Below are 13,025 nucleotides of genomic sequence, written 5' to 3'. Positions count from 1 at the left end.
CTTACGTTGAGTGACATACTTTGGGGCAATGCAGTAAATAATGGGCAACATTATCTAGCTGATGACACACAGTGCAGTTTGGAGAATATCTTTATTAATAACATATACATGTAGATAGGCACCAAGACCACAATGTCCATGACGAAGTTGCCTCTGGATAACTTTGACTACGTTAAGAAAGGCTCGATGCCATAGAGATGGCGTCCTTTTAAGGATGAGGACCATCTCTGTTGCCATTTCTTCTGAACACAGAAATTACTGGTGGTGCAGAATTCAGCAGGAGAGGGCAATATGGACTCATCTTGTTCCGACCCATCAAAATCTAATGCAGCTTTAGCCAATCTGTCAGCTTTTTCATTTCCAAATATCCAAACATGAACCGGTATCCATGAAAATTCAACGTCTAAAAGATCTTTACTTAAGTCATTAAAGAGATCAAGTATAGTATTGATCAAATCTTGCCTTGCTGAGGAGGAGCCTGTTCGTATTGTTTGTAAAGCACTGACAAAATCACTAAAAATGACTGACGCTGGTCAGGTCTTAAAAACAGAATCCAACGCAAAACTTCAATGATGGCCGCAAGTTCAGCAGAAAATACTGACAAGTGATCAGCTAATCGGAGAGAAATCTCTCTTTGATCAGTAGCTATGAAGATACCTGCACCAACATGACCGGACACTGGGCACTTAGATCCATCAGTGTAAATCTGCATAGCATTAGTCCACTGTAGACTTCGGATATGGTCCTCAGCAAGTGCTTTCATGCGAGTAGTTGGCTCAGATTTAGATGCTTTTGCAAGGGCATGAAGATAAGCGGATGGAAGTTCAAGCAACCAAGGTCGCTTCTTAGACATAACACAGACATAATCTATGGTGACATCACGTACTTGATGATGAAAAGCTGTTCTCTGACAAAGCATCCCATAAGGCCCCATACCGTGTTTCCAAGGATCGATAAAATACTCAACACAATCTCCCAATACAGCTGACGTCTGGTGTTTCAGTCCAAAAGATTTCAACTTCAGCATGTATCTAGTTTCTAAACAGTTCACGTCTGAGATCTAAAGGCCTTTCACCCGATTCAACACGTAGAGCCTCAACAGATGTAGTTCTAAATGCTCCAAGACAGATTCGGAGGGCTGAACAACATCTAGTTTTGCCTTTTGTATATCACATGCAGATCCATAAGCTTGACAGCCGAAATCAAGCCGTGATCTAATGAGGGCACGATATAACAGCAATAAACGCTTCCTATCTGCATCCCATTTGGTACTGGAAATACTTCTCAGAAGGTTCAAGACCTTAGGGCACTTCTGAATCAAATAATCTATATGAGGTTTCCAGGTAAACCTTTTATCAAGCCAGAGTCCCTAAAACTTCACCTTGTCCATAAACTCGAAAAGAGACCGCACAAAACCAGTTTTGAATTTTGAGGAACCTTCTTCCAGGTAAAAATGATTGCAGACGATTTAGAAGCTGTAATCTTAAAACCTCACTGCATACACCTGTCTTGCACAAGATTGAGAGATTGTTGAAGGCCACTGAAGACGATATCAAAATTACTGGACAGTTTCCACAAAGCTCCATTATCGGCGAACTGTGAAGTTTCGAAAAGGACATTGATATTCTCAAACAGGTCGTAAATCATGACATTAAATAATGTTGGACTGATTACACTACCTTGGGGAGTTCCATTTTCTAACTTGAACATATGCGACAGAGAAGTTCCAATGCGAACTTGTATACTTCTATCCCTCAAACAATACTTTAACCAATCAAGCATGCGCTCACAAACTCCAAGCTTATTCAGTTTTATTACCAAACCGTCCCTCCATAACATGTCATAGGCCTTTTCAATGTCCATGAAAACAGCCATCAGATATTCAGTGCTTCCTAGTGCCTTCTTAATTTCGGTTTCAAGTCGCACTAAATAATCAGCACAAGATCTGTTTTTTTCTGAAAGCTTGACTGAACACCTGAAAAGAGATTGTTCTTTTCCATGAAGTAAACTAGCCGGTTATTTACCATTCTCTCCATTATTTTACACATGTTGGAGGTACGAGCAATAGGCCTGTAGGATGTGGCTTGAGTGGGATTCAAAAACGTCTCTTGAAGACATATAACATCTGACAAGACTGATCAAGACTGTTAACAAAAACTTTAAAGCCTAGACGATAGATCTAGCATTCCACTGAAGTATTAAGAGAGCCATAAAAAGAATAATTTTTGACCCCTAAGATTGCTTGTCCGATGAACAATGACAACTGTAGACCCAACAGAGAATGTGCAGCTGATGCTATCGTCTGTACACCATCAGATGTGAATGCACGATTGGATCCCAGGTTGGCAACTATGCATATAACAAAATTGAGAAAATAAACTGGAGAGACATTGTTGAAAAGAGGTGTACAAGAGGTTTCATGCATAAGGTCAGTAAGAGAATCAGTCTGACATTCAACGCCTTGGGCGTCAGTCTGCGTACTTTCAGTCACCATAACAGGACGAGATACCACAACAGGAATGGGAACAACTGGAGCAGCGGGTGGTGTGGCTTGAACGGGTGGGTCCTTAAAGGGGCACTGATGCGGAGCGAATAATGTTTCTCACCAACGCTCTAATTACGAAAGCAGCAAATTGGTCAGCACCCGCTCCCCCGACCGCGACGGACAAAGCGACTGGGCTCCTGTCCACAGTAGCAGAATTTCTTCACCCTAAAACGTGAGGAGGCTGGATGCCCATCACATGCCGTTATTTAAAAATATCCATGGTACTCCTTATCTGATTGTAACAAAATATCCCAGCAATGTATTTTTTTTTCTTTCTGATGCCTGGATGGTATAGTGACTGATCAAATTTGATCCTATTTCTGTGTTTTTATCTCGATATTTAATCTTGTCATTTGAACACATGATGTCTACATACACGTAGGAAGCCATTTGTTTCATAATACTCTGAAAGATTGCAAAGCTTTATATTTAGGTAGTTTTGAGGGTTGGCCCAGCTGTCATAGCAAACATACATAAATTTTGGTACCTACTACCCTGGTTTATTATCTATGATAATAAAAAAACACAGTTGATCTGAACTCGTAAACTAATAACAACGACTTTGCCATTTGTAGAGAAATCTGGAAATTTTCTTACGTAAAAAAACCCCTGATTATTGCCATTTACCCAAGTACACAGCAAATACATATGTGCATTTCTTATGTAACAACGATGTTCCGTCGGTATCCTCAAAACAGTTTTGGTCCATAAGTGTTTTCAGGCTACATCTTCCTTGCTGTAACTCGCGTTTGATGGTATAAACCTAAACCTTTTGTCATCATTCACTTGATGTTCAGTTAATGAATTTTTAACAGGCATAAATAGTAGTAACACTGCTAACATTACTCGACATAGGTTCTCATTTGGCATTTCTGCTGTCTGGAGTAAATACTCAACATTATAAAGGTCTGTAGTGGCAAATGTATTGCATGTTATGTAATATGTGCATGTAAGTGATGCAAGAGGGTTCTTCAGCTGAGTTACAAAAACAAACATCGAAAAAAGGATCAACCGATAACACACTGATCGATTAATAACTTCCACAGCGGATTTGTCAAAAAGGCAGTGTTTATGAGTGAAGATTTACGTAATCTACACTGAATATACCTTGTCGTACTTCCGACAAAGAATTAACCGCCACTGCCTTGACTGATTGATTGTTACTCATTATTGGCTAACTAATGGCGGACATCACACAGTTAGTTGCCAAGTGTGCTGCCCTGGGTGACCAGTGAAATTATGTATACACCAGTGTGAAAAATTCTCTTACTTACTTATACTGCGCAATGCTCCATGCCACTTAGGGGCATGTTCAAAGCGCACACAAACAGTTAAAAATAACAACATATCAAAAGTCACATGAAAAAAAGGGTCGTAAATACAAGCTTCGAGAAAGTTACGGTTTGCATCCGCTGAAAAGGTGTGTTTTGAGGTTACGCTTGAAAGCTTGAAGAGATGGAGCTGCACGTAGTTTAAGTGGAAGTGAGTTCCATAGTGCATTTAAAACACCGCAGTGCAGGGGAAATATATATTCTGATAGGAAGTCTCTGGAAGAAAATATCAACACTGACTATTTCAGTAGTAACCTTAGCCAATGCTCTCTCCAAGGCCCGCTGGGTCATCAGTCGACAAAGAGTTATAGAAACGTCATCATCAACATCTGCCTTAAAGATGATAGTGGTTGACTTCACCTGACCTGGCTAATCAAAAATAAAAGTAAGATCAGACCATGCAGCAGTAGCAGCAGACGGTTGCTTCACGACTAAAAGCTTTCTTAGAAAGTACCATCTGGAATGCGACCGATTCGCTTATTCCCAGAGGACACCACCTTGAAGTCATCTTCACACTTCATGCTACCTTCAGCCATTGCCGAGGAAAACCCCAACAACTGACTGATTAATCCACGATAAAGGAACACACGCAAAGTTTCAAACCACAACAAGCGTGGAGAAAATGTAAACAAAAAAAGGAAAACCATAAACAGCCAAGTATTCTAAGATACTGTTGAGTTTGCGCACAAGCAAAACGAGTCCGAAATCGACGGCAGTCAATCACCCATTTCATGTTGTCGGCAGTTATGAGCTCAAAACAATCGCCACAACGCTTCCCGGACATCTGCCATGGAAAATGTTGTGTTTGAGCGAACAGTATCACTGCAACTGATCATGAACCACGAAAATCTCGTGAACGGATTGCATGAAGAGTGAATCACGAAAATCTCGTGAAAGGATTGCATGAAGTACGTACATCTTTGGGGTATAACAGTGCACACAAACCTTCCTCGACAACAGACCTTCAAGTCAACTTCAGCGACCATGCTCCGATTAACTCAGGAATCCAAAGAGAGCCACTGGAATAATACGGACAGTAGACAGGCCCATAGGTTGAAGGCCTCACGTCACCATCCCAGACGACCGCTAATTATGTATCCTGCACTTGAGAAATAGTTTCCCACCTGTAACGTCATCAGAAGCGACTTGGCTTGGACATCCTGTCAGTGGACGAACAAAAGCACGACGACTTCCTCGCCTACATACGGCTGACTCTTCAACATCCACGTCAACGTCTTTGATGAACCCGGACAGATCATCAGTGGGAAATCAGACAGTGACAAGGAGTGACGTTTTCAGACGCAAGCACGTTCCAGCTGTTGAGGAATGATATCACAACTTGTGTCTAGACACTCTGTGGAGAACGTGTTATGTAAAGGAAGTGGAACTGATTGGCGACGGCGGTGTCATGGTTTGGGTTGACATATATGACGATATGAAGACGATGTGGTTGATTGGTATCGTCTTATGGTTGATTGGTGATCTTAATGCAGTCAGCGATACATTTGATAAAAGTTAGCGTCCGATTGTGCCTATTCCTTGGTCAATGTTCATCAGAACATTCTTGAAAACGCAGCACCATAATTGATCTGGAATTACAGGATTGCCTACACATGAATTACTCGGACTGTCGAGGTAGACCTGTTCGATTCCTATATTTTTATACTACTCTCCTTCATGGGAAGAGTCCCCTCACGAGCAGTAGAAATGGATGATGGTGACTACACAGTTGTGGTCCGTGCCACTTAATTGTTGTTTAAATTAGTGGTTTGATTGATTTTCGACAAATCAGTTATCCCAAGAAGATGCTGTTCGAAAAGTACAGACCGTCTGGTATGCTGTGGCAGTCATCTTGGAATCGTCCTAAATAACTTCATAAAATATTCCGACTGATTTACTTGAAATTCGACTCCCATTACACATTGTGCATACAGTGTTTCGGTTATGTAGATAGATGCTCATGACATCAGTCTTTGGATTGCCTGGTCCAGAGCTTGATGTATACAAATTGTTCATACACCAGCATTACCTAATTGTAAATGCTTCCCGCTTTCAGAAAGGAAACACTTTGGGAGGGTATCATTTCATTAATGTGCCTGTATCACAGTCATCTAAGCGCCTCGCTTCTCTGCGAACTGATTACTTAAGTTCAGACTCCATTTCCATCTGCTTGTGTTTCTAGGTTTGTCAACACCAATTCTGTTCTTGATAGTGTCACCAAAGAGATAAACACAAAAGACCTTCCTTACTTTTTCATCCCACATCAAACAGACACACCCTGATGACATTGCTCAAAGCGTTACACCAAATCGTTTAGTTATACTGAACATTCCTGTCAACTGTTTTATTATTAATATGAATATACATGCGATTATACATGTACAGTATATACATGTTTATCTTCCGTAAGTCGAACTCTTAAATGTTAAACAGCATAATGCCGATTTCATCCTTACTTTAATTTATGCTGAATACGTGCGGTGTAGAATAGCCACTTACAATGCATTTTTACTGTACATATACATGCATTTTCATAGCATTTTCAATTAGATATGAAATATGGAAACAGTACTTCAGACAAATGAAAAACACTAGGAGTCAGACTGCGTTAGTGTGTGATAGTCAGACCTTTCTTTGAAATATGAGTCATCTTTTAGAAGAACATGTCAGTGGGGGACGTTGGAGGGTCCGGATGTTGTGCTCCTTCAGTCGGTGCCGTGCATTCTTGGAACTAATTGTACGCAAGTCAGGAATGGTCCGAGCAGTCACATTGGCAGACTGGAATCCATTCCTTTGATGCGTCAGCTTAATGTGGCTGTCTTCCTGACACAATGTCATGACTGAGCTGTCGGTCATAAGCAAATCTCTCGAGTTCCAGTCATGCTGAAAACGTCTCCATAGAGACGACATCGTGTTTCGATGGACACCAAAATGTCTGGGCACTTCATTTTGGGCTTTTCCAGTCTTCAGCATACCGACGTCCGTTAATGAGACGCTGATTTTCTGTAAGCCGTGGCATGGCGTATGTACAGTTTATGTTGAAATTAACGTATTTTTTCTACAACATTGAGGCAAGAGAATTATAAACCGATCTCCAATTTTCTGTAACAGGTGTGTGGACGTCAGTTGTCAAAACTGAGTAAGTTCATTGTGCAGAAAGTTCGGGTTTCACGGGCGATGCATGACATAATGTTTCATGCAACGTACTTTGCAATGTTTATTTAGCACTATTGTTTATCACCTTTAAAATAATTTTAATTTATGCAACTTTATGTAATGTACAGTTACTTTTTTCCTTTGGTAATCATGGGCGTTCCTGACTTTGTGGACATGACCGCGTTGCTTCATCTTGATGCTTCTTTGACAATACGCTACAATACGGACAAACTAAGTAATAACGCGCTATACACACCAATCAGCTTTGAAACATACCGGGTACTGTAACTTGGACAGGTATAACTGCTGCGAAGAACATATGCAATATAGAAGTTGAAATTTTAAACAACATGGGGGTATATATCTATTTCTCTATATACCTATAGCAACTCCTGAATATGCTAAACAAATACCATGCCATAAACACACACTCACACACACACACGCTCGCGCGTGCGCGCACGGTTGGTAACCATGGCTGACTTTTAATCAGGTAATTCATTTAGTAAGCAGTTCGTTTCATCTTACGCCGAATATTTACAGTGAGCAGATTACGCAGTAATATTCTAGCGATATGGCGACAGTCTGTAAATGACCGTGTGTGAACCTGACAAGGCTTTAGGCAATTGTAACATGTTCTGTACAATTTCCAGGTTACTTTAAATGGGTAGAATCCGGGGTTGAATAGGTCTTCAGAAACCCATGCGTGCCATAAAAGGCGACTAAGCTTGTCGTAAGAGGCGACTAACGGGATCGGGTGGTCACTCGTTGACTTTGTTGACACAGGTCATCGGTTCCCAGTTGTGCAGATCGATGCTCATGTTGTTGATCACTGGAATGTCTCGTCGAGACTCGATTATTTACAGACCGCCGCCATATACCTGGAATATTACTGAGTGCGGCGTAAAGCTACACTCACTCACTGAATAGATAGAAATCCGTTATGGAAACTTTTGGAGATGTAACCAGGACCAGTATAACCAGGGTGCACTGTACATACTATTCAAAGCAGAATACTTTCACACACCAGCCTATAGTGACATACAACAGGCCGTCATCATCCAGACAGATGCTATCGGGACGATATAAGCCATCATGTGCTGTGAGAACGTCTCTGACAAACTGTCCGGATTCTGTCAGCTGAATCACCTTGTTGGAGTCTGAGTCTACAAACAGGATGTCTCCAGAGCTGGTTGTTGTGATACGACAAGGATAAATCAATGCCCTGTCTCCTCTGGGTTTGTAAATGAAAACAGCTTGTCCGTCAAGAGTCATAGATAACAGGGATTTTACAGTCCCTTCACTGACTACCACATTGTTATTCCTCGTAACATGAATGTATCGTGGATGTTTTATCATAATTGTGTTGATAGATTTCAGTACAGTCCCTTCCATATCCAGTATGTCAACAGAGGAACGCTTGTCGTTACCACCTGCTACGAGCTGTGAAGAGTTCAGACAGGCCAACCCACAGTACTTCCTGCGTGTCCTGACAGTTGATTCTAATGTAGGTTTAGGGCCAAACTTGATGAAAGCTATTTGTTGTGTGCCTGGCAGAGCAACAGCTGCCTTGGTTCCATCCACCTTGGCTATTGTGTTGGGGCAGTGGGAAGCTGTACACGTGTTTGTGAGGACGTTTTGTTTGAAGTATAAAATACCTCGAGACCATTGTAAAATAGATCTGAAACAAGAACTGTCTTGGTACAATCAAGAGTCAACACTACAACGCCATACACACTAACGGGTTCTTTATCTTCGGTACAATAAATTTCTTGCACAAGAAAAGGCGATGATGTCTGGCGGCTTGAACCATGAACAATCTTGACCTCCCCCAACGTCACACCGTCCACAGATCTCATCAGCTTCTCTGTGTCGTGTACAAAGATGATGCTGGATGTTTGCAGTCTCTTGTCGCCATCTCTGGATGCTCCATTCAAAGACTCATAGGCAGCAAATATGTCAGCGACACTGTCTGACGTCAAAATATTGTTTGTGAACTGATGTACGTTTGTATGTACGAATACTGAAATATAATTATTTAGTATATGTATTAGCTTCATTTGCCTGAAGTATAAACAAACCTGCTCATTCTCACTGAAATTAATATACAAAACAATATCGTATACAATGAAGGCATGACACGATATGATTATCAGTTTTGATAATCTATATTAATGATACACTGCCACGAAATATAACAAATATCCCACCAAAATTTAATATAATCATGTCTTCTAATGAAACATCTGTTGTTAGAAACTTAGCCTATTTTATTTACCTGTTGATAAAAGAACAGCCTGTTATGCTTACCATGCCTCGCATGCCTGAGACATACTGTAGTAAAGATAACTCACTACCCCATAAGTCATTGACATTATCTGGACCACATACACACATGTATGTAATGGACAAATCAATGTTGAACCATTGGCCGTTGGTCCCCATCTGTACTGAAAAAAAAGAAATAAAAAATCGACATGAGACAGTTTCATAATTTCTCACCTGGCGATCCCCCTAAATCGTCCATTAAACCCTGTATGACGTGGCTTGGTTTCAGTTGACTGACCCACTCCTCCACTAGACTATCAGGGTTTGTCACCTTTGTCTGTTCTCTGCAGGAGGGACGTGGGATGGACTTGGCTTGTATTGCTTCAGACTGTGTTTTGGTGTATTTCAGCAGACAGAACTTACAGAATGTGTGATTACACTGAAGTGTGACAGGGTCTGTGAATACCTCTGAGCAGATGACACAGGTCAGATAGTTGTCTGTCAGCTTCTTCGTGGTGGCCATTTCTGTTGGAATTCGATCATTTTATTACGCTCAATTGATTTTGTGAAACACACCATGATGTCAACAATGTTACTATTTTAATCAAGCATGTTCTCGGTGGCCGTCAGGACAGGGTCTGTGTCATTGCTGGGGCGGTGGGATAGCCTAGTGGTTAAAGCATTTTCGTCACCCCGGAGACCAGGGTTCCATTCTCCACATGGGTACGATGTGTCAATCCTATTTCTGGTGTCCAGCGCCGTGATGTTGCCGGGATATTGCCAAGAGCGGCGTAAAACTAAATTCACTCACTCACTCTTCAACCTTGAATTGGAGCAGTCGCTCTAAATTGCTCGCTTTTGGGATATTTCTGGAATATTGCTAAAAGCGATGTAATAATAAACTAAATCACACATACAAAATCAAACATAAGTAATACTGTCCATGTACTGTGAAGAAAACAATACAGTTAGCATTTTCTGGCTACGTTGTAACAAAAATGTGTACTTGTAGGTATATATACTTGGTCGGAAAAGCATATATCTATATATCTTTCATGAAGTCAGGTTTATTGGGTTAACTAGTGGTTTGCTTGAAGGCCGGGCGGGACAACTTAGGAATGGCCAGCGAGTCCTAACTTGACACACAGAAGGAAGCAAACTACAAAGACATATTTTATATTATTGGGAAGATCTCGAGGAGATGAACACGAAATGTTCATTTGCCAGTGTGTTCACGTGTTAATAATCTCACAAATCGGCTCTGAAAATGCATTTCTGCAGAAATTTCTTGCAGAATTTATTTTCCTGCAGAAATTTCTAGCAGAATTTGTTTTCCTGTAGAAATTTGTGGCACAATTTTTTTATTTCACTACCAGAATTATCTTAATTTAACAAAATTAGAGAGTATACGTAATGATACTGCTGCGTGGGTGGTAGTTTCACGTTTATTCCAAGTAATAAGCACTTAGCGTGATCAACTGATCTGATATTTTTGTTTCGCTACCAGAATTATCTTAGTTGAATAAGATTAAACACAATCGTTATATAATTTAATATAGACTTTCTTTAAATGATGTCGTTTTCCTTGTTTAAAGCCTATTAGTACCAGACAACCTACCTGACAGAGGCTGTTTACCACAATCAACACGTGTTTTTACGCAACGATTAGATTATTTACTTGTTTGTGTGCACAACCAAGATTAGACTACTGCTCACGACCTCATACTCCGGGCATGCATACTGTTTCAAGGGTTTAGTCTCTATTCGCCCACATCCCTAATTGCCCACATCCCAATTGGCCCACAAAAACATCAGAGGTTAATTAGGGTCAGACAATGCACCCCTACTCTCATAATGGGGTGTCCTGACAAGGGGGGGGATTAGGGCAGGTTTCAGAGAAAGGACTTGTGAACACCTACAAGGACAACCGTGCCTTCAACACCCACGTGCGACGTGCTGCAGCACTCCCCCTCCTCCCAGTGGATCAGATCCAAGATGCCTGGATGGAAGTATTGAACCAGTCTCCCGACGTTGACGGAATCGGCCAGTTCAACGACTACATCACATCTACATGGGTTGACTACGACGCAAGATTCCCACCTCGCATTTGGAATCAACATGGAAACACTGGGCCAAGAACAAACAATCACTTGGAGGGATTCCACCTTGGATTTAAGAAGCTGGTTCAGAAGCACCACCCGAACATTTACGAGTTTGTGATCGCAATGAAGAAGCTCGAGACAACAAACAGAGTGGCCAGAAGACAGATTGAGCATGGAGCAGCTGTCCGCCCAAGATCCAGACTCTACAAGAACCTGGACAGCCGCCTGCACAGACTGCAACAGCAACAGGAAACTGGCAGAAGATCACCGCTACAGTTTCTAGACGCGGCTGGACACCTGATCAAGTTGAACTGAACATTATGAAACTTTGTTACAGAAATAAAAACAAAATGTAAATTTGAGTGAATAAGACATAAGACTGAATGAACTGTAAAGAAATAAAAAAAATGTAGAAGCAAACTGAGTTATTTTCTTCTTACTTTTGCCCACCATTACTTTTGTCTTCATTTGCCCACATCTCAATTCGCCCACATCTTCATAATTGGAGAGTCCATTCTTCAGTCATAGGTATGACACAAGCTGATCGTTATGTAATCCCTAACCAATATGTTGTTTTAAGACTGTGGGCGAGATGGGATGTGGGCGAATAGAAAACATGCCGTTTCAAGCTCCGCGAACCCATTCACTGCGCATGCGTTATGGGCGCAGCTCGTGAACTCCCTTTCCCCCAGCGCTGGGGGAAATTTAGTGAATCGTTTGAACTCCGATTTCGCGGGCTTTTTTGCATCCCGTTCTTTTTTATCTTTGTAGGCTGAATTGGCATTTTTGATGATTTGTTTCGGTAAGTGCATACCGAAAAGTATCAGAATCTGCGTTGCATGTGACCTTTAAACATAAACTTTGAGCTAAAGGATGAGCAACTTTCAACAGTGAAACATATTTGCAAAGGGAATGGCCGTATGTAGGATATACTTAGAGCCATGTTTGGAAATTCACAGTTATCTTTCCTAGATAATGGTACTATATGTTTTCATCTCTATACCCGTTTGCGCTTGAACAAGACCCAGTCGTAAACATGGCTACGAGCTTGCCGGAATGACACGAGCAGTTACGAGTGCCAGGAAGAGTGACCCTGTTTATTCCCGGTGATCGCCCATGCCTCGGTGTCTGTAAAGGTAAATCGCTAGCATACTGTTAAAATGAAACTTGAATCGTTTGTTTTCCTCTTGCCCCACATTGAATCGTCTTGAACACATATATTTCAGATACAGTCAACATATACTGCATCTTTAGAACGGGACGAGCTTGAAAACGAAAGTAGCTTGAAAATTCATTTATGAGCCCTGACTTGAGAGCTGAAAGAAATGTGCCACAATAAACCAAGGTTTATTGACACCTATATGTCTGCCTGCCTGTCCTCCATAGACAATATGCAGTACACAGCTTCAAACATTGACCACATGCAATTTGAACTTAACACCTATCAGGCTCTGCGCTTTAAACAAAATATATTGATTCAACTCGTGCATTCGAGTCCTGTCTCTGCCACATTATGTAATTAGGCAGGTGTGATACTTGTACACATAACATGTTTTTATATCTGTGGGTTGCAGACAAACTACATCCATTTTTCTCGAATGACTGGATCTGACGTGAACTGGT

The 13,025-nt window shown here is 41.2% G+C and overlaps 1 protein-coding gene and 1 pseudogene across 1 annotated transcript; one reads left to right on the top strand and one right to left on the bottom strand.

The window, feature by feature from the left end:
- Positions 1-8,031: 8,031 nt before the first annotated feature.
- On the bottom strand, positions 8,032-9,354 carry LOC137258586 (uncharacterized; annotated as a pseudogene).
- A 944-nt stretch (positions 9,355-10,298) lies between these two features.
- LOC137258776 (uncharacterized) lies at positions 10,299-11,717 on the top strand. The gene is made up of 2 exons (XM_067796462.1): positions 10,299-10,308; positions 11,173-11,717. Exons 1-2 carry the CDS (start codon positions 10,299-10,301, stop codon positions 11,715-11,717), a joined length of 555 nt encoding a protein of 184 aa, XP_067652563.1.
- Positions 11,718-13,025: the final 1,308 nt, after the last annotated feature.

Source organism: Haliotis asinina, chromosome 12 (assembly GCF_037392515.1).
Source record: "Haliotis asinina isolate JCU_RB_2024 chromosome 12, JCU_Hal_asi_v2, whole genome shotgun sequence".
NCBI lineage: Eukaryota > Metazoa > Mollusca > Gastropoda > Lepetellida > Haliotidae > Haliotis > Haliotis asinina.
This window is presented reverse-complemented; position numbering and strand designations above follow the sequence as displayed.